This window comes from Triticum dicoccoides, chromosome 2A (assembly GCF_002162155.2).
Source record: "Triticum dicoccoides isolate Atlit2015 ecotype Zavitan chromosome 2A, WEW_v2.0, whole genome shotgun sequence".
Lineage (NCBI taxonomy): Eukaryota > Viridiplantae > Streptophyta > Magnoliopsida > Poales > Poaceae > Triticum > Triticum dicoccoides.
The window spans coordinates 495,818,643-495,845,667 of NC_041382.1; the positions used below are offsets into that span (position 1 = coordinate 495,818,643).

A 27,025-nucleotide genomic window follows, 5' to 3' on the forward strand; every position below is an offset into this window, starting at 1 on the left:
TCCAAACACTTTTGACCTTGTTTTGGACTCTAACTTGCATGATTTGAATGGAACTAACCCGGACTGACGCTTTTTCAGCAGAATTGCCATGGTGTTCTTTTTGTGCAGAAATAAAAGTTCTCAGAATGACCTGAAACTTCACGAAGAATATTTTTAGAATTTATTAAAAATACTGGCAAAAGAATCAACACCAGGGGGCCCACACCCTGTCCACGAGGGTGGGGGCACGCCCCCTATCTCATGGGCCCCCTGAAGCTCCACCGACCTCAAATCCAACTCTATATATTCACGTTCGAGGAGAAAAAAAATCAGGGAGAAGGATTCATTGCGTTTTACGATACGGAGCCACTGCCAAGCCCTAATCTCTCTTGGGAGGGCTGATCTGAAGTCCGTTCGGGGCTCCGGAGAGGGGAATCCATCGCCATCGTCATCATCAACCTTCCTCCATCACCAATTTCATGATGCTCACCTCCTTGCGTGAGTAATTCCATCATAGGCTTGTTGGACGGTGATGGGTTGGATGAGATTTATCATGTAATCGAGATAGTTTTGTTAGGGTTTGATCCCTAGTATCCATTATGTTCTGAGATTGATGTTTCTATGACTTTGCTATGCTTAATGCTTGTCACTAGGGCCCGAGTGCCATGATTTCAGATCTGAACCTATTATGTTTTCATGAATATATGTGAGTTCTTGATCCTATTTTGCAAGTCAATAGTCACCTACTGTGTGTTATGATCCGGTAACCCCGAAGTGACAATAATCGGGACCATTCCCGGTGATGACTGTAGTTTGAGGAGTTCATGTATTCACTAAGTGTTAATGCTTTGATCAGGTACTCTATTAAAAGGAGGCCTTAATATCCCTTAGTTTCTAATAGGACCCCGCTACCACGGGAGGGTAGGACAAAAGATGTCATGCAAGTTCTTTTCCATAAGCACGCATCACTATATTTGGAATACATGCCTACATTACATTAATGAACTGGAGCTAGTTCTGTGTCACCCTATGTTATAACTGTTGCATGAGGAATCACATCCGACATAATTATCCATCACTGATCCATTGCCTACGAGCTTTTCACATATTGATCTTTGCTTAGTTACTTTTCCATTGCCACTGTTACAATCACTACAAAACCAATATTGTTACTTTTGTCATTGTTACCATTACTTCCATATTATTTTGCTACTAAATACTTTGCTGCAGATATTAAGTCTTTCAGGTGCGGTTGAATTGAAAACTCAACTATTAATACTTGAGAATATTCTTTGGCTCCCCTTGTGTCGAATCAATAAATTTGGGTTGAATACTCTACCATCGAAAACTGTTGCGATCCCCTATACTTGTGGGTTATCAACATCCGGCGCCTCCGGATTGATAGAGGTCACCGATGGAGTCGGCACTCCCCCCTCCTTTAAAGGGGACTGCTCGCTCGACTCTGGAGCCATGTGGGTCTCCGAAGTTGTATTCGGCTAGGGGCCGGACTAATCCAGGCCCCCGTTGTCAGTTTCCATGGGGGTTGTGCCCCCCATGTTTTCGGCAGCCGAGGCATTACCCTATAACGCCGTTTCAGCGGCCTTCCGCACCTCTCCTTGGACTGGAGAGGTCCTTTGGTACAACACCTTGGTGTCATCCGCGACATGTGGCGGAGAGGCTCGCGGAGGCGTTTCACTCTCCATCATCTCCGGCGCCAACGAGCTCCCCGAAGATGATGATTGTTTGTGGAGATCACGGGCCGGATTGAAATACATAAATGATATGTTATCCTACAATTTGTAAAAGGCCAGATATATGTATAGTATCATTGAATACTTACGATTCGGCCAAGGGCTTCGGCCTGAGGCGCCGCTCGGGGATGACTTCGGTGTCCGAATCCGAATCGTCCGAAAGGGAGATCTTCCCCTTCTTGGACACCTCCGCCTCTAGGTCCACGGACGCCGCCCTTTTCTTCTCCCCCTCCCTTAAGGGGAGAATTGCTCTCCTCCTCCTCTTCATCTTCATCTCCCTTGTGGGAGGAGAGAGCACACGATGATGAACGCTGAAATGTGGAGAAAGGAATTCGGGCCTAGATCGTGAAAGTCTAGCCCGTAATAGAACATTATCCCGCGGAAGAAAGGGTGAAGGGGAAACCCTAGTCCACGGAGAAAGTGGGGGATAAACACTACCCTCTCGTTAGGCTCCGGAGTGGGGATGATCTGCTTTTTTGCAGGGAGCCGGTGAACGATTCCCGCGGCCAAGTACCCCGCTTATCGGAGTTCCTTGATGTTCCCTCTATGACGGAGGAAGCCATCCATTTGCCCTGTGTGCCAGAGCCGGACATGGCTGCAGTGTTCGGTGGGAACGGAAAAGATTGAATCTTGGGCGCTGGAGCTCGAGGGCGGATGGGCTGAGGAAGAAGAAGGCATGGGGTAGAAAGATGGATCCTTGTCCTCTTATAAAGGCAGTGAATATCAAGCGCCCTCCCACGGGCTTTAAAACTCTCCTATTCCCAAGGGGCCGTGCAAACGGCACGGTTGGATTACCCAAACCCATATTGAGGAGAATCCCGCAATAAGGGGACACGATCTCTGTTTTGACAAGACGTGTCAATAGAGGCCGCGCCTCGAGGCGCGGAGCGGGAGGCCACAAAATGGTTCGAAATAATGATAAGGCCAGAACATAACGTCTCGCTAAAAAAGCTATCAGTGGGCATGACTTGTTTTGTTTAAATATTTCACCCTTGTGGTTCAGGGTTGTAACTGATTATACAGAGCTGGATATTGTTCTTTCGTTCAACTACTTTGGAGTATTCAGAGGAGGAACCCGCCTTGCAATGTCGAAGACAATCTGCACGACGGACACATCGTCATTGAAGCCTGGTTCAGGGGCTACTGAGGGAGTCCTGGATTAGGGGGTTCCCGGGCGTCCGGGCTATGTGACATGGGCCGGACTGATGGTCCGTGAAGATACAAGATAGAAGGCCTTCCCCCGTGTCCGGATGGGACTCTCCTTTGCGTGGATGGCATGCTTGGCGTTCGGATATGAAGATTCCTTTCTCTGTAAACCGACTCTGTACAACCCTATGCCCCTCCAGTGTCTATATAAACCGGAGGGTTTAGTCCATAGAGGCAATCATAATCATATAGGCTAGACATCTAGGGTTTAGCCATTACGATCTCGAGGTAGATCAACTCTTGTAACCCCTATACTCATCAAAGTCAATCAAGCGGGAAGTAGGGTATTACCTCCATTAAGAGGTCCCGAACCTGGGTAAACATCATGTCCCTTGTCTCATGTTACCTTTGATCCTCAGACGCACAGTTCGGGACCCCCTACCCGAGATCGGCCGGTTTTGACACCGACACCGGCCCCCCTCTTTCCTTCTCCCCTTTTCCTCCTTCCCTCCTTCTCCTAGTTGGAATCGGAAGAGGGGCGAATCCTACTTGGACCGGGAGTCCAAGTAGCACTCCCCCCTTTGGCGCGCCCCCCTTGGGCTGGCCTCCTCTTCCCCCCTCCTTTATATACGTGGGAGGTGTTGGGGAACGTAGTTATTTAAAAAAAATCCTACGCACATGCAAGATCATGGTGATGCATAGCAACGAGAGGGAAGAGTGTCATCCACGTACCCTCGTAGATCGTAAGCGGAAGCGTTATGACAACGCGGTTGATGTAGTCGTACATCTTCACGATCGATCGATCGATCCTTAGTACCGAACGTACGGCACCTCCGCGATCTGCACACGTTCAGCTCGGTGACGTCCCGCGAACTCACGATCCAGTAGAGCTTCAAGGGAGAGTTTCGTCAGCACGATGGCGTGATGACGGTGATGATGATGCTACCGAAATAGGGCTTCGCCTAAGCACCGCTACGATATAACCGAGGTGGATTATGGTGGAGGGGGGCACCGCACACGGCTAAAAGATCAACTGATCAACTTGTGTATCCATGGGGTGCCCCCCTCCCCCATATATAAAGGAGTGGAGGAGGGGGAGGGCCGGCCCTCTCTATGGCGCGCCCTAGGGGAGTCCTACTCCCCTCGGGAGTAGGATTCCCCCCTTTCCTAGTAGAAGTAGGAGCCCTTCCAAGTAGGAGTAGGAGAGGAAGGAAGGAGGAGAGAGGGAGGAAGGAAAGGGGGCCAGCCCCCCTCCCAATTTGGTTGGTCTTGGGGCGCGCCTCTCTCTTTTCCCTTCCCTCTCCTCTATTCTACTAAGGCCCAATAAGGCCCATATACTCCCTGGGGGGTTCCGGTAACCTCCCGGTACTCCGGAAAAATGCCCGAACCACTCGGAACCATTCCGATGTCCAAATATACGCTTCCAATATATCGATATTTATGTCTCGACCATTTTGAGACTCCTCGTCATGTCCTTGATCAAATCCGAGACTCCGAACTACCTTCGGTACATCAAAACACATAAACTCATAATACCGATCGTCACCGAACGTTAAGCGTGCGGACCCGACGGGTTCGAGAACTATGTAGACATGACTGGGACTCATCTCCGGTCAATAACCAATAGCGAAACCTGGATGCTCATATTGGTTCCTACATATTCTACGAAGATCTTTATCGGTTAAACCGCATAACGGTATACGTTGTTCCCTTTGTCATCGAATCATTGGTATCTCAATACCTAGTTCAATCTCGTTACTGACAAGTCTCTTTACTCGTTTCGTAATGCAGCATCCCATAACTAACTTATTAGTCACATTGCTTGCAAGGCTTATAGTGATGTGCATTACCGAGAGGGCCCAGAGATACCTCTTCGACAATCGGAGTGACAAATCCTAATCTCGATCCATGCCAACTCAACAAACACCATCAGAGACACCTGTAGAGCACCTTTATAATCACCCAGTTACGTTGTGACGTTTGGTAGCACACAAAGTGTTCCTCCGGTATTCGGGAGTTGCATGATCTCATAGTCATAGGAACATGTATGGTTATGGAGAAAGCAAAGCAACAAACTAAACGATCATCGTGCTAAGCTAATGGATGGGTCAAGTCAATCACATCATTCTCTAATGATGTGATCCCGTTAATCAAATGACAACTCATGTCTATGGTTAGGAAACATAACCATCATTGATTCAATGAGCTAGTCAAGTAGAGGCAAACTAGTGACACTCTGTTTGTCTATGTATTCACACATGTACTAAGTTTCCAGTTAATACAATTCTAGCATGAATGATAAACATTTATCATGATATAAGTAAATATAAATAACAACTTTATTATTGCCTCTAGGGCATATTTCCTTCAGTCTCCCACTTGCACTAGATTCAATAATCTAGATTACATTGTAATGATTCTAACACCCATGGAGTCTTGGTGCTGATCATGTTTTGCTCGTGAGAGAGGCTTAGTCAACGGGTCTGCAACATTCGGATCTGTATGTATCTTGCAAATCTCTATGTCTCCCTCCTTGACTTGGTCGCGGATGGAATTGAAGTGTCTCTTGATGTGCTTGGTTCTCTTGTGAAATCTGGATTCCTTTTCCAAGGCAATTGCACCAGTATTGTCACAAAAGATTTTCATTGGATCCGATGCACTAGGTATGACACCTAGATCGGATATGAACTCCTTCATCTAGACTCCTTCATTTGTTGTTTGTGAAGCAGCTATGTATTCCGCTTCACACGTTGATCCCACCACGACGCTCTGCTTGGAACTGCACCAACTGACAGCTCCTCCATTTAATAAAAACACGTATCCGGTCTGTGACTTAGAGTCATCCGGATCAGTGTCAAAGCTTGCATCTACGTAACCGTTTACGACGAGCTCTTTGTCACCTCCATATACGAGAAACATATCCTTAGTCCTTTTCAGGTATTTCGGGATGTTCTTGACTGTTGTCCAGTGATCCACTCCTGGATTACTTTGGTACCTCCCTGCTAAACTTATAGCAAGGCACACATCAAGTCTGGTACACAACATTGCATACATGATAGAGCCTATGGCTGAAGCATAGGGAACACCTTTCATTTTCTCTCTATCTTCTGCAGTGTTCGGGCATTGAGTCTAACTCAACTTCACACCTTGTAATACAGGCAAGAACCCTTTCTTTGCCTGATCCATTTTGAACTTCTTCAAAACTTTATCAAGGAATGTGCTTTGTGAAAGTCCAATTAAGCGTCTTGATCTATCTCTATAGATCTTGATGCCCAATATATAAGCAGCTTCACCGAGGTCTTTCATTGAAAAATTCTTATTCAAGTATCCTTTTATGCTATTCAGAAATTCAGTATCATTTCTGATTAACAATATGTCATCTACATATAATATCAGAAATGCTACGGAGCTCCCACTCACTTTCTTGTAAATACAGGCTTCTCCAAAAGTCTATATAAAACCATATGCTTTGATCACATTATGAAAGCGTATATTCCAACTCCGAGAGGCTTGCACCAGTCCATAAATGGATCGTTGGAGCTTGCACACTTTGTTAGCACCTTTTGGATCGACAAAACCTTCTGGTTGCATCATATACAACTCTTCTTTAAGATATCCATTAAGGAGTGCAGTTTTGACATCCATTTGCCAAATTTCATAATCATAAAATGCGGCAATTGCTAACATGATTCAGATGGACTTAAGCATCGCTATGGGTGAGAAGGTCTCATCGTAGTCAACTCCTTGAACTTGTCGAAAACCTTTCGCAACAAGTCGAGCTTTGTAGACAGTAACATTACCGTCAGTGTCAATCTTCTTCTTGAAGATCCATTTATTATCTATGGCCTACCGATCATCGGGCAAGTCAACCAAAGTCCACACTTTGTTCTCATACATGGATCCCATCTCAGATTTCATGGCTTCAAGCCATTTTGCGGAATCTGGGCTCATCATCGCTTCCTCATAGTTCGTAGGTTCGTCATGGTCAAGTAACATGACTTCCAGAACAGGATTACCGTACCACTCTGGTTCAGATCTTACTCTGGTTGACCTACGAGGTTCGGTAGTAACTTGATCAGAAGCTTCATGATCATCGTCGTTAGCTTCCTCACTTACTGGTGTAGGAACCACTGGAACTGATTTCAATGATGAACTACTTTCCAATAAGGGAGAAGGTCCAATTACCTCGTCAAGTTCTACTTTCCTCCCACTCACTTCTTTCGAGAGAAACTCCTTCTCTAGAAAGGATCCATTCTTAGCAACGAATATCTTGCCTTCATATCTGTGATAGAAGGTGTACCCAACAGTTTCCTTTGGGTATCCTATGAAGACACATTTCTCCGATTTGGGTTCGAGCTTATCAGGTTGAAGCTTTTTCACATAAGCATCGCAGCCCCAAACTTTAAGAAACGACAATTTGGGTTTCTTGCCAAACCATAGTTTATAAGGTGTCGTCTCAATGGATTTAGATGGTGCCCTATTTAACGTGAGTGTAGCTGTTTCTAAAGCGTAACCCCAAAACGATAGCGGTAAATCAGTGAGAGACATCATAGATCGCACCATATCCAGTAAAGTATGATTACGACGTTCGGACACACCATTACGCTATGGTGTTCCAGGTGGCGTGAGTTGCGAAACTATTCCGCATTGTTTCAAATGAATTCCAAACTCATAACTCGAATATTTGCCTCCACGATCAGATCGTAGAAACTTGATTTTCTTGTTACGATGATTTTCCACTTCACACTGAAATTCTTTGAACTTTTCAAATGTCTCATACTTATGTTTCATTAAGTAGATATACCCATATCTGCTCAAATCATCTGTGAAGGTGGGAAAATAATGATATCCGCCGCGAGCCTCAATATTCATCGGACCACGTACATTAGTATGTATGATTTCCAACAAATCTGTTGCTCGCTTCATTGTTCTGAAGAACAGTGTTTTAGTCATCTTGCCCATGAGGCATGGTTCGCAAGTACCAAGTGATTCATAATCAAGTGATTCCATAAGTCCATCAGAATGGAGTTTCTTCATGCGCTTTACACGAATATGACATAAACAGCAGTGCCACAAATAAGTTGCACTATCATTATCAACTCTGCATCTTTTGGATTCAATACTATGAACATGTGTATCACTACTATCAAGATTTAGTAAGAATAGACCACTCATCAGGGGTGCATGACCATAAAAGATATTACTCATATAAATAGAACAACCATTATTCTCTAATTTAAATGAATAACCGTCTCGCATCAAACAAGATCCAGATATAATGTTCATGCTGAACGTTGGCACCAAATAACAATTATTTAGGTCTAAAACTAATCCCGAAGGTAGATGTAGAGGTAGCGTGCCGATGGCGATCACATCGACTTTGGAACCATTTCCCACGTGCATCGTCCCCGTTTTCCTTAGCCAATCTTCGCTTAATCTGTAGCCCTTGTTTCGAGTTGCAAATGTTAGCAACTGAACCAGTATCAAATACCCAGGCACTACTGCGAGCATTAGTAAGGTACACATCAATAACATGTATATCAAATATACCTTTCACTTTGCCATCCTTCTTCTCCGCCAAATACGTGGGGCAGTTCCGCTTCCAGTGACTAGTTCCTTTGCAGTAGAAGCACTCAGTCTCAGGCTTAGGTCTAGACTTGGGTTTCTTTACTTGAGCAGCAACTGGCTTGATGTTCTTCTTGAAGTCCCCCTTCTTCCCTTTACCCTTTTTTCTTGAAACTGGTGGTCTTGTTGACCATCAACACTTGATGCTCTTTCTTGATTTCTACCTCCGTAGCCTTTAGCATTGCGAAGAGCTCGGGAATTGTCTTATTCATCCCTTGCATATTATAGTTCATCACGAAGCTCTTGTAGCTTGGTGGCAATGATTGAAGAACTCTGTCAATGACACTATCATCAGGAAGATTAACTCCCAGTTGAGTCAAGTGGTTGTGGTACCCAGACATTCTGAGTATATGTTCCTTGACAGAACTATTCTCCTCCATCTTGCAGCTGTAGAACTTATTGGAGACTTCATATCTCTCAATCTGAGCATTTGCTTGAAATATTAACTTCAACTCCTGGAACATCTCATATGCTCCATGACGTTCAAAACATCGTTGAAGTCCCGGTTCTAAGCCGTAAAGCATGGCACACTGAACTATCGAGTAGTCATCAGTTTGCTTTGCCAGGTGTTCATAACATCTTGCGTTGCTCCTGCAGCAGGTTTGTCACCTAGCGGTGCTTCCAGGATGTAATTCTTCTGTGCAGCAATGAGGATAATCCTCAAGTTATGGACCCTGTCCGTGTAATTGCTACCATCATCTTTCAACTTAGCTTTCTCTAGGAACGCATTAAAATTCAACGAAACAACAACACGGGCCATCTATCTACAACAACATAGACATGCAAAATACTATCGACTACTAAGTTCATGATAAATTAAAGTTCAATTAATCAAATTACTTAAGAACTCCCACTTAGATAGACATCTCTCTAATCATCTAAGTGATCACGTGATCCATATCAACTAAACCATGTCCGATCATCACGTGAGATGGAGTAGTTTTCAATGGTGAACATCACTATGTTGATCGTATCTACTATATGATTCATGCTTGACCTTTCGGTCTCCAGTGTTCCAAGGCCATATCTGCATATGCTAGGCTCGTCAAGTTTAACCCGAGTATTCCGCGTGTGCAAAACTGGCTTGCACCCGTTGTATGTGAATGTAGAGCTTATCACACCCGATCATCACGTGGTATCTCGGCACGACGAATTGTAGCAACGGTGCATACTCAGGAAGAACACTTATAACTTGAAATTAGTGAGAGATCATCTTATAATGCTACCACCGAACTAAGCAAAATAAGATGCATAAAGGATAAACATCACATGCAATCAATATAAGTGATATGATATGGCCATCATCATCTTGTGCCTGTGATCTCCATCTCCAAAGCACCGTCATGATCACCATCGTCACCGGCTTGACACCTTGATCTCCATCGAAGCATCGTTGTCGTCACGCTAACTATTGCCTCCACGACTATCGCTACCACTTAGTGATAAAGTAAAGCAATTACATGGCGATTGAAATTTCATACAATAAAGCGACAACCATATGGCTCCTGCCAGTTGCCGATAACTGTGTTAAAAACATGATCATCTCATACAATAAAATTTAGCATCATGTCTTGACCATATCACATCACAACATGCCCTGCAAAAACAAGTTAGATGTCCTCTACTTTGTTATTGCAAGTTTTACGTGGCTGCTACGGGCTGAGCAAGAACCGTTCTTTCCTACGCATCAAAAACCACAGCGCGGTATAGTGATTGCTTTTTGATCTTCAGGAAGAACCCTGTTCATTGAATCTGATTCAACTAAAGCTGGAGAAACAAACACCCACTAGCCACCTGTGTGTGCAGCACGTCGGTAGAACCAGTCTCGCGTAAGTGTACGCATAATGTCGGTCTAAGCCGCTTCATCCAACAATACCGTTGAATCAAGAATCAACTAGTGATGGAAAGCAATATGTATATACCCACGCCCACAACTCCTATGTGTTCTACTCGTGCATATAACATCTACGCATAAACCTGGCTCGGATGCCACTGTTGGGGAACGTAGTCATTTTAAAAAAATTCCTACGCACACGCAAGATCATGGTGATGCATAGCAACGAGAGGGAGGAGTGTCGTCCACATACCCTCGTAGACCGTAAGCGGAAGCGTTATGACAACGCGGTTGATGTAGTCGTATGTCTTCATGATCGACCGATCCCTAGTACTGAACATACGGCACCTCCGCGATCTACACACGTTCTGCTCGGTAACGTCCCGCGAACTTACGATCCAGTAGTGCTTCGAGGGAGAGTTTCGTCAGCACGACGGCGTGATGACGATATAACCGAGGTGGATTATGGTGGAGGGGGGCACCGCACACAGCTAAAAGACCAACTGATCAACTTGTGTATCCATGGGGTGCCCCCTCCCCCGTATATAAAGGAGTGGAGGATGGGGAGGGCCGACCCTCTCTATGGCGCGAGTAGGATTCCCCCCTTTCCTAGTAGAAGCAGGAGCCCTTCCAAGTAGGAGTAGGAGAGGAAGGAAAGGGGGGTCGGCCCCCTCCCAATTCAAATTGGGCTTGGGGGGGCGTCTCCCTATTTTCTCTTCCCTCTCCTATATTCCACTAAGGCCCAATAAGGCCCATATACTCCCCGGGGGGTTCCGGTAACCTCCCGGTACCCCAGAAAAATGCCCGAACCACTCGGAACCATTCCGATGTCCAAATATAGGCTTACAATATATCGATCTTTATGTCTCGACCATTTCAAGACTCCTCGTCATGTCCGTGATCAAATCCGGGACTCTGAACTACCTTTGGTACATCAAAACACATAAACACATAATACCGATCGTCATCGAACGTTAAGCGTGCGGACCCTGCGGGTTCGAGAACTATGTAGACATGATCGAGACTCATCTCCGGTCAATAACCAATAGTGGAACCTAGATGCTCATATTGGTTCCTACATGTTTTATGAAGATCTTTATCGGTCAAACCGCATAACGGTATACGTTGTTCCTTTGTCATCGGTATGTTACTTGCCCGAGATTCGATCGTCGGTATCTTAATACCTAGTTCAATCTCGTTACCAGCAAGTCTCTTTACTTGTTCCGTAATGCAACATCCCGTAACTAACTTATTGGTCACACTGCTTGCAAGGCTTATAGTGATGTGCATTACCGAGAGGGCCCAGAGCTACCTCTCCAACAATCGGAGTGACAAATCCTAATCTCGATCCATGCCAACTCAACAAACACCATCGGAGACACCTGTAGAGCACCTTTATAATCACCCAGTTACGTTGTGACATTTGGTAGCACACAAAGTGTTCCTCCGGTATTCGGGAGTTGCATGATCTCATAGTCATAGGAACATGTATAGTTATGGAGAAAGCAAAAGCAACAAACTAAACGATCATCGTGCTAAGCTAATGGATGGGTCAGGTCAATCACATTATTCTCTAATGACGTGATCCTGTTAATCAAATGACAACTCATGTCTATGGTTAGGAAACATAACCATCATTGATTCAACGAGCTAGTCAAGTAGAGGCAAACTAGTGACACTCTGTTTGTCTATGTATTCACACATGTACTAAGTTTCCGGTTAATACAATGGTAGCATGAATAATAAACATTTATCATGATATAAGGAAATATAAATAACAACTTTATTATTGCCTCTAGGGCATATTTCCTTCAGGAGGGGGCACCCCAAAGGCACACCAAGTCTTCTCTTAGCCGTGTGTAGTGCCCCCTTCCACAGTTACACACCTCAGTCATATCGTTGTAGTGCTTAGGCGAAGCCCTGCGCCGATAAATTCATCATCACCTTTGCCATGTTGTTGTGCTGACGGATCTCTCCCTCGTCCTCAACTGGATCAAGAGCTCAAGGGACGTCATCATGCTGAACATGTGCTGAACACGGAGGTGTCGTACGTTCGGTGCTAGGATCGGTTGAATTGCAAAGACGTTCGACTACATCAACTGCGTTACTAAATGATTCCGCTTTCGGTCTACGAGGGTACATGGACACACTCTCCCCACTCATTGCTATGCATCTCCTAGATAGATCTTGCGTGATTGTAGGAAAATTTGGAAATACTGCGTTCCCCAACAGCTGCCATGTCAGCAACAGCTGGGCCCATTTGTCAGAATCTTTGATCGGTCAAACCCGTGAACCGATTATCGTTACAAAAAGGATCTTAGGTGACAAATTGGCCAGTCATTGGTGAAAGTTTGGCTCGTCACCGAAAATGACGATGGTCACATGGTGTTGGTGAGTGGTTGTCGTGCACATCTTTGTCAGAAGTGAAGGAAATATGCCCTAGAGGCAATAATAAAGTTGTTATTTTATATTTCCTTATATCATGATAAATGTTTATTATTCATGCTAGAATTGCATTAACCGGAAACTTGATACATGTGCTGATACATAGACAAAACACCGTGTCCCTAGTGAGACTCTACTAGACTAGCTCGTTAATCAAAGATGGTTAAGTTTCCTAACCATAGACATGTGTTGTCCTTTGATGAACGAGATCACATCATTAGGAGAATGATGTGATGGATATGACCCATCCGTTAGCTTAGCATATTGATCGTTAAGTTTTATTGCTATTGCTTTCTTCATGTCATATACATATTCCTTTGACTATGAGATTATGCAACTCCTGGATATCGGAGGAATACCTTGTGTGCTATCAAATGTCACAACGTAACTGGGTGATTATAAATATGCTCTACGGGTATCTCCGAAGGTGTTTGTTGGGTTGGCATAGATCAAGATTAGGATGTGTCACTCTGAGTATCGGAGAGGTATGTCTGGGCCCTCTCGGTAATACACATCATAAGAAGCCTTGCAAGCAATGTGACTAATGAGTTAGTTGCGGGATGATGTATTACGAAATGAGTAAAGAGACTTGCCGGTAACGAGATTGAACTAGGTATGAAGATACCGAGATCGAATATCGGGCAAGTAACATACCGATGACAAAGGGAATAACGTATGTTGTCATAATAGTTCGACCGATAAAGATCTTCATAGAATATGTAGGAGCCAATATGAGCATCCAGGTTCCGCTATCGTTTATTGACCGAAGAGGTGTCTCGGTTATGTCTACATAGTTCTCGAACCCGTAGGGTCCGCACGCTTAACATTCGATGACAATTTTGTATTATATGAGTTATGTGATTTGGTGATCGAATGTTGTTCAGAGTCCCGGATGAGATTACGAACATGACGAGGAATATCGAAATGGTTGAGAGGTAAAGATTGATATATAGGACGATAGTATTCGGACACCGAAAGTGTTCCGGAGTATATCGGGTACATATCGGGTTACCGGAAGGGGTTTCGGGCAACCCCGGCAAAGATATGGGCCTTATGGGCCAAGAGAGGGACAGACCAGCCCACAAGGGGCTGGCATGCCCCCATATAGGCCAAAATAGGAGTAGAAGGAAAGAGGGGAAGGGAGAAAGAAACGGGAGGATTCGGCCTCCCCCTCTCTTTCCTTTCCCCTCCGGTTAATAAGGAAGGGGGGCGAATTGGGAAGGACCCCAAGTAGGATTCGTCCTACTTGGGGGGCCCCCTTGGCTGCCTCTCCTCCTCTCCAACCTATATATATTTGGGGGGTGATGCTAGAACACACACCAAGAATTGTTAGCCGTGTGTGGCGCCCCTCTCCACAGTTTACGCCTCCGGTCATATCTTCGTAGTGCTTAGGCGAAGCCCTACGCGGATTACTTCACCATCACCGTCACCACGCCGTCATGCTGACAAAACTCATCTACTTCCTTGGCACTCTGTTGGATCAAGAGTTCGAGGGACGTCATCGAGCTGAACGTGTGCAGAACTCGGAGGTGTCGTACAACGTTTGGTACTTTATCGGTCGAAACGAGAAGAAGTTTGACTACATCAACCGCGTTGTCAAACGCTTCCGCTTTCGGTCTACGAGGGTACGTGAACACACTCTCCCCCTCTTGTTGCTATGCATCTTCTAGATAGATCTTGCGTGAGCGTAGGAAATTTATTTTTGTTGAAATTGCATGCTACGTTCCCCAACAAGAAGATGGGGAAAGCCGATAAGGTGTGGTTGTTATTGACATTGGTGTGTGGGCCTGAGCAGCAGCCAAGGGAAATAATGAAAGCAACAAATCCATGCCACCAAAGCAACCACAACTAAACCTTGACCTAAGGACACATAAAGCAGCAACGAATGAACACCCCCAAAGAAATCAACTGGCACCGAACAGCGAGACCGTCACATGACAGACATTAGACGATCCACCAGTCTAAACAAACACATGCATAAACCAGCTAGCCCGAGAGAACCGATCCCTTAACTCGGTGACCCCGTTACTTAATCAGATTGCCCCCACCATGCGAAACAAAATTGATCACACACCCCATGCCCCACTAGCGACACCCATAGCAGGTACCCCACGGCACATCTAGCATGCCAAAGCGACATGCAAGAGTAATCGATCGCGTAGTGACTTAACTCAGAGGAAAATAACCCCTCACACTCATGGGAGAGACTATAATCGAAGTAAAAACAAATATGTTCACCAGCCTAATTTGGTGGCTAAGATAGCTATCTAGGATCTAATGGATAATGAAGCTCGCAGAGGAGTGATCCGAGGAGGCGCCTAGTAAACACTGCATAAACTTGGAGGGGATTTGGCATATGCATGTGCCACTCTTTTCAATATGGGCTTGGGCTAAATAGAAGAAAAATGCATTAAAATGTTTGACACTAAATTAATATTATTATTTTTGGCGGACACGGTACGAGGGATTATGTATGATGGTTAGTGATGGGTGGACAGTTGTCATGGATGAGTCGACGTGGCTGCGTCAGCTAGGCAGGCACACGTGTGTGCGACAGAGTTTTTGTTAACACGTACAACAGGTTGTTTGGATATTGCCCTAAACATTGTCGTGTTGACCTCTGTGCCTCGCATGTAATTTTATCTTTCTATGTCTTGTAGAGATAGTGCGCAAGTATCTAGGTACACATGCGGAAATTCGTTGGTGCTCTCGGGAGCGCGCTCTCCTGCCCGCGAAAATATTTTTTGAAATGTCAAAAAAATTCCAACAAAAAGTCTATGTATTCTTTGCCACATCCAAATGCTACATACAAATTTATAGGCAAAAAGATTAAACATTTTGGTCTGTGAATAAACCCCAAAAAAACACCAAATGTTATTCCAAAATGTCACCTTAAATTTGCTTTTTTCACCGGCGAAACAACGCTGCTTCGTTTCACATGAAAATTTTTAAGAATGCTTGCGACACTAACATGAACATCTACTAAAAAGTTTCAGATTTTTTTAAAAACATTTACTATGTATTTTTTTGTTTACTATTCACGCAAGAGCGCCCGCTTCCGGAAGCCAAAACGTCATTCTCGGTACACATGGGCTTAGAGAGGCCTTAGGTAGTTCTGGTACACTATGTGATGTGTAACTTTATGATTTAGACTGTGTGGGTACTTTGGTTTTTGGTAATTGAGTGAGTAGTTACCGGCATGGCTGCTGACATGGAGCCCGGCGGAGAGTCCCCCTATTTTGCGCTAGTTTTCATGCAAACACCTCAAGCGGTCTTACATGGGTTGGTTGTGGGCACTATCATTCAGACTGTAAATTTTTTATATTTCAAATTCTTTTGTTTAAGAAGGTTTCCAAAATGTTGTCAAAATTTAGTTTTAAGAAAGGAAAAACTATGTTGAGGAAAATAATATATTATTTGTGTACGTTGATAAAAAATGTTCATGTAAATAAAAATAAATTTTTGTAACAAAGTCAAGAAATATTTATATACTGAAAAATATATTTTTGTCTTAAAAGTTGACGTATTTTTTTATAAAAAGCATACATTTTCAATAGTGCTGCTTCCGTCTGGGTTTATTAGCCTCGATCGTATTTTGGATTAAAGTTTGACCACATATTTGACTAGAAACTTTTAATGCATATCACCAAAAATTATATTTTTGGATTCATATTTGAGTGTAGTTTTCACTGATATTTTTTTCTATGCATAACTTATATTTTATTAGTTAAAATGATGATAAATAAGAGAGGGACTAGTAAATCAGGACGGATGTAGTAGCACATATGTGTGTAAATATATATCTCATCTACCCTGGGAAATGTATAAAATAAATAAATAACAAAACACAGATCAAGAGAAAGTAAAAAGCCAAAACTTCTGATAAAATGAAAGAAGGTAAATAATAAAAGGAAGAAAAATTGAAAAGTGAAAACAATGGAAGTGAAAAAAAAATCTGGCAATGCAACCCTACAAGGCAGGGAGCCAAGAGCAGCAAATGGCCTCACCGAACTCGTAGCTAGCCCCATATAAACTATGTAGGGATGCCCAGTAATTGCCGTGTGACCCAAACAGCCATTTGCGCGCTCACCAAGAACCTTTTTTTTATGATCTGCTTTATCTGTTTTGAATTATAAGATGTTCTAATTCCGAAATAATTGTCGCTGGCGAATTCTAGTGCAAGTTCAGGCACGTTACGAAATTAACGTAGTTTCCCTTTTTACCCCCGCGTCACCCACAACGCTCACTCCACTCACCCTCTCTTCTTCCTGTCACCCTCGCTCTCGTCGCCCTCTCTTCTCCCCACCACCTCGCCGGTCACCACCTCGCCCACCTCGCCAGCCACCATCTCTCCCCGTCGCCGCCATCCACTCGCACCCCGCTCCACTCACACCCCACATCCAGGGTCAAGCTTTGATGCACCTGCTCTGGATCTGGCGATGGAGGCGGTGGATGCGGGAGATGGGGACGAGGCCGTCGCGGTGGTGTGCCTGGACCACATCCTCAAGCACGCCGGTGGCGCCACGGAGGAGGCCGAGCGCATCCGCCGCTGCCACAACGCCGACGGCGCCATGGAGTACTGGCTCGAGCCGGATGAGCTCGCGGCCCTGCGCCGGGAGGTCGGCGCCGACCCGTACTGGGTGCCGCCAGGGTGGAAGCGCGGAGACCCCGTGTCCCGCTGACGGCTACGCGCTCAACGTAAAGATGCAGGTGGAGGAGCTCAGCAAGGAGCTCGCCGGAGTAAAAAGGTCTCTTTTTCCCCCTTCTCCTGTCATCTTCTCTTGCTCTGCTTGCTTGCTTGGAGCAGTAGACCTTGTAGGCATTTGTGCAAGCAGTAGCACACAGATTTGTGCAAGATTGCTGCTCTTCCCTTCTCTTCTTGTTTTTGGAGCAAGCAACAGCAGGCGGATTTGTGCAAGTAGACTTCAACAAATAGATTGGAGCAGACAGGTTTAGCAGGCAAATTGTTTGGTGCTTGCTTGCTTTAGACAAACAGTTTTAGCACACATGCTTTGCATTGCAGACAAACAGGTTGTGCAAGAACACCCCAAAAGCAAGTAGACCTGCTTGCAGTAGCTCTTAGGTGAATTTTAGGTGAAGTATAGACCGGTTCAAATCCTTTTAAAATTTTGCAGTACTGCCTACTGATTGTGCTGAATTTTGAAGTGCAGACAAAGCAAGCAAAAATCAACTGAAGATTAACTGCAGTAGTTCTTGTAGTAGTCGGATTGAGTAGTTCTTGCAGTAGTCGGATTCAGTAGCCGGAGTACTTGCAGTAGTTCTTTCAACACCATCAGAACAGTAATCGCACCATCCAGCTCAACACATTCAGTCCAAATTGCAGAAGAGTACTGTAATTTAAGCGTAGGATCAACGAAAGAGTACTGTGATACACATGCCCAATTTTCTGTCTGGCATAATTATACACATGGGCAAGCCCAATTAATCAGCAACAATCATTTCAGTTAATTTTCAGTTAATTTTGGGCGTGTGCTGTACAAGGAATGGGCATGACCAAGTGATCAAATGGAAGATCAAGAAGTAAATATCACAGGTAATTTTCAGTAAGTCCCTAAAATGGAACAGACATAAATAGGCTACTTCTCTGTTCATGTCCAACTGAACTTTTCTGCAAGTTTGCATTTTTATGAATGTAACCACCAGTAGTTTTATTTATGCATCTCAAAAGAAATCTTGGATATGCAAATTGTGTCTGGCTTTCTGCTCCTTCTATTAATTTTTGACTACAACTGTCAGTGAATGTTAACCTCGGATTACAAGCAATTTATGCACCAATTCAGTTATATGCACTTACTCCTGTACTGATGTTCACATTTCATCCCACAAACTACTGTAATTTCAGTGAGAGTATTGTGTGTTTTCTCATGTTGTTCATCATGGAGTATTGTTCATACTACTGTTGTTCATCAAACTATTGTGTGTTTCCTCATCAAACAATTGTTCATACTACTCCTGTTCAATCAAGATGTTTCCAAAATTACAGGAAATTCACATTTATACTCCTTGAAATCTGTGAAGATTGATTGATTGAAGAGTACTTTGAAATCTGTGATCTGTTGAAGATTCATTACACAGTAGAGTAATTACACACAGTACTCTGAAATCTCATTAAGCCTTTCTTTGATTGAAATCCAGGAGCAGAAAGGAGCAGCGAGCAGCGGCGGCTGACCTCGAGCTCTCGATTGGAGTGGAGGGAGGCGGCCGACGAGGGATCTGCGGCCAGCGGGGAAGGATCCTGAGCTGCGGCGGAGCAGCCAGCCGATGGGGAAAGGCGGCCGCCGACGAGGGAGCTCCGGACCGCGGCGAGGCAGCTTCCGATCGCGGCGGGGAAGGGCGACCAAAGAGGGGATCTGGCTCTCGATTGGAGCGGCGCAGGCAACCTCCGGGGAAGGACGCCGGAGATGCGGACGGCGGAGGAGCCTGGCGAAGGGAAGGAGCGACGGAGAAAGACGACGACCCGAGCGATTTCAAAGCAGGGGCAGTTTTGTAATTTCACTAGTTTTCACCTGGTCGGAAAAGACACCCCAGCGACAATTATTTCGGAACGGAGGGAGTATTTGTTCACTTATTTCAGTAGGTATGTAGTTTATAGTATTAAAATATACAAAACATCTTATAATTTGAAACGGAGGGAGTATATGAGAGATTTATAACCGTGAGTGTACGCATGCAAAAGGACTGCACTAACACAGATCAATTAAGTAACACAATTATTCCTTGGCCTTGTCTCCGTTTTATCAAATAAAAAATACAAAATAGTTAAGTCTTTTCATCAATATATGTCGTTGCCTCCCTTTCGGTGCAGGAAGCATGACCCTATCCATTCGCACTCATTTTCTTAAAATAAAAGGGCACTATATGTTGTGGTGGTCTCACGAGCCCTATCTTCTCTGACCATGACATAACACTGCCCTTAAGCTTGTGTAAGGATGATGACTTGCTGATGCCATTTTGTTTACCGGCTAAACGGCATGGACTGTTGCCACAAATTTTCTAACATGAGCAAATACTCTTTCAGTCATTTTTTCTTTTGAACAAAAACTCGCAGAACAATCGTTCTAATACTCTTTCAGTCTCTATTCAGAAACCACAAAATTTCATTTTCTACCACAACTATATGTATCATATTTAGTCTGTCTTAGTTTACAAGAACATAATAGCTGCAAAAATTTATTACCGGGGAGGGGAGTGTTTTGTTCTCTGTGGGCAAGGGCAGTTCGACCCAGAGTGCAAAACCAACGTTTTGTTGGATGATAGGTACACCTGAGGCCCACAGGTAAAGAACTAAAAGGGGACGAATGCTCAATAGTGGCTTCCTTTTTGTTTTCTTGCATTATGCTTTGAATTGGTTCTTCGTTGCCTGATCGCTTTGGATCAGCTAAGATATACAAAAATGATGCCATATTGTTAAATATGGTATTTATTCCCTACCCCAAAATGGAAATTCCTATGGGATTTCTTTTTCCGACTTTGACTTGTAGCTTTCTTTCAATTTTTTAACCTAGGTTGCACCCCGAACTTGCTATTTTGGACAATTGCTGCCTTTTCAACATGTTTTAGCTGGTTCACTATGGGCCTATAGTCACCAAGTATTCGCACTAACGAGGAGCCGAGTAACCATCAATGGTAGAATAAGATGACATAGATTTAGCAGGAAAATTCACCACAGACGACCCCAATTTAGACCGGTCGTGATGATATTGTTCCTATGAGGGGCAGCTACCACTCATGGGTCGAATGTTAGAAGAACACTTGTGTTGAATTGACCCAAATTGTATGTTACATTACAAGATGCTTTCCTCACAAGTGTATAGTTTATAACAAAGAGAAAGTTAATGTATGCATAATTTCTTAGACCATAAGAGTATCAAGTCACTTCATACTAGACGATGCACTTTGGGATCGTTCTAACGTAAAACGTAAGAGGGTGACCATAACGGGAACTTTCAGGTACACCGGAAATGCATGACAAGGGACTAGATACTCAAGACTAGAATTTGCTCCTTTGATGATGAAGAGATATTCTTAGGGTCCTCTGGGTGTAACAATATCCATCATTGTCTGGCCAGACACAACATGACTTGCTCGCGGAGATGCCAAAACATGGGAACGAGGAAAGAGAACAAAACCGGTAACGAGGAAACTGGCGTAGTGATCATGTGCTGATTCACGGGGATGCCGATATATCTCACCACGGGCTTTTGTAAATAATCAGGAAGCAAAAGTAATAGCATACGGTAGCTACAGGTTCACTAGATAATCATTTCTGTGGGTATAGGGGTCAATATGGATGCTCATCATTCTGTTGTTGATCATTGAACGGAAGGTCTTCCGGTCATGTCTATATTTCACTGAACCTACAGGGCCATGTGCTTAAGGGTCTTCGATCTGTTGAGTGCTGGTTGATTTAGGAGCATAGGAGAATATCACTAGAAGAGTTCAAAGATAATAGAAATCGTTTCGAGAGAGAACCGGAAGTGTTTTAGAGAAACAAAAGCGTTTCAGAGAAAACGGATAAAACTGGGAGGAGGAAATAGTGTTGGGAGGTAAATGATGATGTAGGAGGGCTTCGAATTTTTTTCCCGGGGCCACCTAGAATTAAGAGGCACCAGGGGGAAGCCCATACAGGAAAGGCCTATAGGGGCAGCCGCATGGGCCTTTAAGGCCCAAGAAGGGGCGCCCCTAGCTTTGGCGCCCAAGCCTAGGTTGTTGTGGATAGGGTTTGAGGTGGGCCCCACCCCTTGGTGCACCGCCACAAGCGGGAGGAACCCCTCCTCCAAGTCACCCCTCCCTTGAACCTACATACTTGAGGGGGTGCACCTTCTTTTACACACAAATCATGCGCAAAGGCAGCCCCCTCTCTCTCTATAATTCTCCAAAAAATTGTCCATGTAGGATCGGAGTATATCGACCAGAGGGGAGGAGGAAATGGGAGATTTAAATTTCTTTCAAAATATTCAAATCTCTTAGCATAGCACAGCGAAAAAAATATAAACAGAAGCAGTAAAGCGAAGGTAAACTACTTGTCGGTATCAAATGCGGCAGATCTTGGGTAGGGGGCGAGCTATTAGATCAGATTGATGGGTAACAGGAGAAGAACACACAGGGGATTTACCCAGGTTCGGGGCCTCTCTATAGAGGTAAAACCCCATGTCCTGCTCTTGTTGGGAAACGTAGCATGCAATTTAAAAAAAATCCTACGCTCACACAAGATCTATCTAGGAGATGCATAGAAATGAGAGGGGGAGAGTGTGTCCATGTCCCCTCGTAGACTGAAAGCGGAAGCGTTTGACAACACGGTTGATGTAGTCAAACTTCTCGTTCCGACAGATCAAGCACCGAACGTACAACACCTCCGAGTTCTGCACACGTTTAGCTCGATGACGTCCCTCGAACTCTTGATCCAGCAAAGTGTCGAGGGAGAGTTCCATCAGCACGATAGCGTGGTGACGGTGATGGTGAAATGATCCGCGTAGGGCTTCGCCTAAGCACTACATGAATATGACCGAAGGCGTAAACTGTGGAGGGGACGCCGCACATGGCTAACAACTATTGATGTGTGTTCTAGCGGTGCCCCCCTCACATATATAGGTTGGAAGGGAGGAGAGGCAGCCAAGGGGGTGCTCCAAGTAGGAGGAATCCTACTTGGGCGCCTCCAATTCGGCCTCCCCTTCCATATTCATCCGGAGGAGGAAGGAAGGAGGAGGGAGGAGGGAGGAGAGAAGGAAGGGGGAGGCCGAATTGCTCCCCTTTCTTTCTCTCTTCCCATCTTTCCTCCCCCCTTATTTTGTCCTACATGGGGCGCACCAGCCCCCTAGGGGCTGGTCTGTCCCCTTCTTGGCCCATTAGGCCCATGTAGTTGCCGGGGGATGCCCGGAACCCCTTCTGGTGACCCGATATGTACCCGGTACCCCCGGAACACTTCCGGTGTCCGAATATCATCGACCAATATATGAATCTTTACCCCTCGACCATTTCGAGACTCCTCGTCATGTCTGTGATCTCATCCGGGACTCCAAACAACATTCGGTCACCAAATCACATAACTCATATAATACAAAATCGTCATCGAACGTTAAGCGTGCGGACCTTACGGGTTCGAGAACTATGTAGACATGACCGAGACACCTCTTCGATCAATAACCAACAGCGGAACCTGGATGCTCATATTGGTTCCCACATATTCTACGAAGCTTTATCGGTCATACCTTAATGACAACATACGTTATTCCCTTTGTCATCGCTATGTTACTTGCTCGAGATTCAATCTTCGGTATCTTCATACCTAGTTCAATCCCGTTACCGGCAAGTCTCTTTACTCGTTCCGTAATACATCATCCCGTAACTAACTCATTAGTCACATTGATTGCAAGGTTTATCATGATGCGTATTACCGAGAGGGCCCAGAGATACCTCTCCGATACTTGAAGTGACAAATCCTAATCTCGATTTATGACAACCCAACAAACACCTTCGGAGATACCTGTAGAGCATCTTTATAATCACCCGGTTACGTTGTGACATTTGACAGCACACAAGGTATTTCTCCGGTATCCGAGAGTTGCATAATCTTATAGTCAAATGAATATGTATATGACATGAAGAAAGCAATAGCAATAAAACTTAACGATCATTATGCTAAGGTAATGAATGGGTCTTGTCCATCGCACCATTCTCCTAATGATGTGATCCCGTTCATCAAATTACAACACATGTCTATGGTTAGGAAACTTAACCATTTTTGATTAACGAGCTAGTCTAGTAGAGGCTTACTAGGGACACTGTGTTTTGTCTATGTATCCACACATGTATCAAGTTTCCGATTAATACAATTCTAGCATGAATAATAAACATTTATCATGATATAAGGAAATATAATATAAACATTGGACATGTTTTCCCATTTTGCTTAAGGTATATATATATAAGGAATATGGGTCGCGCTATTCGTCACCCTGGGTGAGGAATAGTTATTCTCATCCCCTCTTTATTTTGACATCAATGCATCGTATTTTTACGTTTCGTAAATTTTGTCTTATTTCATATATAAAAAGAGAACGTAAGAAAATATGTACTCACCGTAAAAAGATTATGTTACGTAAAATTACGAATGTAAAAATATAGTGTAAAACATACATAAAATGTATTTTTTCTGGTCTTATAACCTATTTTTTGTATCAAATTTTACATATTGAATCAATATGCATGTAACTATTTATATTCTAAACGTAATTTATTTGGGAAGTGATCGTAAGATTACTTCGGGTGAAGAATAACTTATTCTGCACCCTGGGTGATGAATATCATCATATTTTCACATAAAAACAAACATGTCCAATATTTATATACAGAAAAATGCGACATTGCTCCTACAGGTTGCTTAATGAAAAGAAAAAAAGAAATCTCTGATTAATCAACCCAAAAAATACAAATCAGAATTCAAATACTTCCTCGCAAACCTCGGAGGTGAAATACAAATAAACTCAGGGACCAAATAGCGGAGAAAACCGAAAAATCCCTATCCCCACCATGGACCCAGACGTGGAAACCCTCGCCGACGACGACGCACTCGTCGGTGACGGCGGTGAGGCCGATAGATTCGAGGCGGAGGCGGAGGCCGAACTCCTTCGTGACCGCTTCAGGCTCGCCGTCATCAACATCGCGACTTCTGAAGGTAGGTTAAAATGGCACCACTTCACCTGGTGTCCAGTTTCCGCTATCACTTCTTTCTCTTGCAACTGAGATCGGGATTCGGAGCAGTAATGTATGAAGCATTCGTGCTTTGCAGGCAAGAAGGCGGGCATGGAGGTTTCGGGTCCCGTCGTCGCCTGCATCGCCGACTTGGCCTTCAAGAGCGCAGGTTACCCGAAATCTTTACCTCCTTTTGTTGTATTTGTTTTCACAACTGACTCTGCCCATTTTTTAATATCCATCTGGCCAATTTTAGACCGAGTCTTGGCGTGGAACAGAACCAGCTGATCTACCTTAGCCAAAATGCGTGTTGGTTGTCTAGTGGCAGTTTAGATTGCATGGAGCTGGAGCGATGCACTTCATGTTAGATTTGTCCAGAATGCCTGGAGCATTAGATCTTAGCACAAGCTCGTGTTTGATTTCTTCTGTGTGCCTGCAGCAAGGAACTTCTTTTTTGTGTGACAGGGATGCGCTTCTATTTGATATCACCTTTAAAAGAAGGCTTTGATTTGGTAGATGTTTGTTTCTGTGTTAATCAGTACTCAAATTTCATGCTGATACTAATGATTTTTTCTCTTACAACAAGCTCTGCATAGACAAAATATTCATGATGAGAATATACCAAACTCTAAGAAACAATCTCTGCTATAGATACTATCTTTATATATGATTTGCATGCTCCTCTAACACAATTGAAGATATTTAGTTGAATTGGAAATGTGCTCTTGAAGAAAGCAAAGCACTTTTTTATGCATTTAGGTAATGTTTAGCCGACCTGACTTCCAGACCTTGGTGGGTTATAGAATACACGTGAGAAATAAGACATCAAGTTGCACTGAAGATCACCCAATCCCATCCACAAACTCCAGAATCACATCCTTTAAGTGGCACACTGTATCAGCTAGAAAGCAATAGCTGAGCACATTTCCAGCTCGGGATCGGGGATCTTGTGGGAACCACAAAATTTTGGTTGCACGGTGTGAGTAAAGGAGATGTATCAGAACATAAGGAAGTGGATTTTCAGAGCAGCATCTCTGAAACTACAGCGTTCTGCTGTACTATCTGTACTGAACTGCTTATTTGCACTCTTCAGAATAAGAATGGTTCTGAATCTTGTTAGATTTGCATATTTGGAAACTATATGGGTTAGTGTAATTAATATATTTGTTCGCAATGTGCAGAGCAACTGGCTAAGGATGTTGAGCTGTTTGCACAGCATGCTAGTCGTAAATCCATTAGGATGGACGATGTTATCCTCACAGGTACTTGTGCAAACAATGTCTTTACTAATGCCTGAAAGAGAAGAAAAGAATATTGGCTTCCTGGAATTGTTGTTCTCTACAGAAGGTTGTTTGAGATACTTGTGTACTCAAAATTTTCCAACTCTCTTTATGGTTCTCTTAATGTATTTTTTCTCCTCACGCTGACTATTGCATTGCAATCCCAGCGCACAGAAATGAGCATCTTATGGGCCAGCTGCGAACATTTTCTCAAAACCTGAAAGGAAAAGAGCCTTGCACCGGGAAGAAGAGAAAGAAATCATCCAAGAAGGACAATAACATGACCGTTATCTGATCTCAGATATTATCCTTATCCCTAATTGTGCAAAGAGTGTAGGCTGAATTGACACTGCAGAAGCACCCAAAATATCCACTAACTAGTACTCAACGCATTTGGAGATCCCTGAGCGTGCATGTATAATGTTACCAGGTTTATCTGTCACATTTGTCGTTCTGTTTTGAAACTGTTGGTGTCAAGTGGTATTGGCATATTTAGAAATCTGTTGTTGCACGAAATTTATGTGCTGCCATAGTCAATGTTCCCAGGTTTATCCGTCACATTTGACGCTCTGTTTTAAACTGATGGTGTCAAGTGGTATTGGCATATTTAGAAATCAGTTCTTTCACGAAATTTATGTGCTGCCATAGTCTTCTGCTTATTAAGATTTGACAATCGTGCAAGCTTATCTCGACCAAATTGTGCACATGGAGCACTAATGAGTTGCTGGGATCACAGGGAAAACAAAAGTGTATGCCAATTACCTTCCGTGTAAGTAAAACTATCAGTCTTTGTGTCTATTTGTTAAGCTGGATCAACCGCAGGAAACTAATGGATAATTTATAGCCCCGATGAGATCAAACTTCACTTGTTTTTTTGTAAGGCAGTTTGTTTAATTGACAAATTAGAGGCAACTTGCTCTACATAAAGGATATGAGAGAAGTCGGCTCATGACTTTGGGCTGAACTTGAACGTGGGCTCGATACCTCCTGGCCGTTTCTTCAGATTCGGCTGAATACTTCTTCTTTGGCATATGGTGATGGTCTCTGCCTCGTCTAAATTGATAGTGATCGCCATGATATGATAAGAGAGTGAAAGACGGAAGTTTCTGTGTCCAACATGTACATCTTGTACTAGTATCAAACAAACAGAAATAGCTTTCTAGTTAGCAAAAACGGCCATTAATAGACTTTCAGTGCAACATTTTCAGTTCAAGGTAAGAAAGTAATTACTTATTTCGTCATAGAAGCCAACT

At 43.9% G+C, this 27,025-nt stretch overlaps 2 protein-coding genes across 5 annotated transcripts; both read left to right on the top strand.

The window, feature by feature from the left end:
• The first annotated feature begins 17,009 nt into the window (after window positions 1-17,009).
• LOC119355011 lies at window positions 17,010-19,454 on the top strand. Of its 4 annotated transcripts, none has more exons than XR_005171397.1 (3): window positions 17,010-17,528; window positions 17,952-18,334; window positions 18,937-19,454. XR_005171397.1 is itself a non-coding variant. In XM_037621777.1 (2 exons), exons 1-2 carry the CDS (start codon window positions 17,197-17,199, stop codon window positions 19,289-19,291), a joined length of 687 nt encoding a protein of 228 aa, XP_037477674.1. In that variant the 5' UTR covers window positions 17,011-17,196; the 3' UTR covers window positions 19,292-19,454. The 4 variants fall into 4 exon arrangements, 1 of the variants encoding a protein (XP_037477674.1); XR_005171398.1 differs by having other exon boundaries at window positions 18,246-18,334; XR_005171396.1 differs by having other exon boundaries at window positions 17,010-18,334.
• Window positions 19,455-24,290: 4,836 nt separating this feature from the next.
• Window positions 24,291-26,403, top strand: LOC119355012 (protein MHF1 homolog). Its single transcript, XM_037621779.1, has 4 exons — window positions 24,291-24,475; window positions 24,590-24,661; window positions 25,674-25,754; window positions 25,940-26,403. The coding sequence occupies exons 1-4, from the start codon at window positions 24,331-24,333 to the stop codon at window positions 26,065-26,067; spliced, it is 426 nt and encodes a 141-aa protein (XP_037477676.1). The 5' UTR covers window positions 24,291-24,330; the 3' UTR covers window positions 26,068-26,403.
• The last annotated feature ends 622 nt before the right edge of the window (window positions 26,404-27,025 follow it).

What these genes read in the sequence shown, in the direction of transcription:
- LOC119355011 (XM_037621777.1), top strand. Translation starts at nt 17,197, where the DNA reads ATGCACCTGCTCTGGATCTGGCGATGGAGGCGGTGGATGCGGGAGATG. An exon ending in GAGCTCGCCGGAGTAAAAAG is followed by an intron (nt 17,529 to 18,936) that starts GTCTCTTTTTCC and finishes ATTGAAATCCAG; the next exon opens with GAGCAGAAAGGAGCAGCGAG.
- LOC119355012 (XM_037621779.1), top strand. Translation starts at nt 24,331, where the DNA reads ATGGACCCAGACGTGGAAACCCTCGCCGACGACGACGCACTCGTCGGT. An exon ending in CTTGGCCTTCAAGAGCGCAG is followed by an intron (nt 24,662 to 25,673) that starts GTTACCCGAAAT and finishes CGCAATGTGCAG; the next exon opens with AGCAACTGGCTAAGGATGTT. An exon ending in GGACGATGTTATCCTCACAG is followed by an intron (nt 25,755 to 25,939) that starts GTACTTGTGCAA and finishes TTGCAATCCCAG; the next exon opens with CGCACAGAAATGAGCATCTT.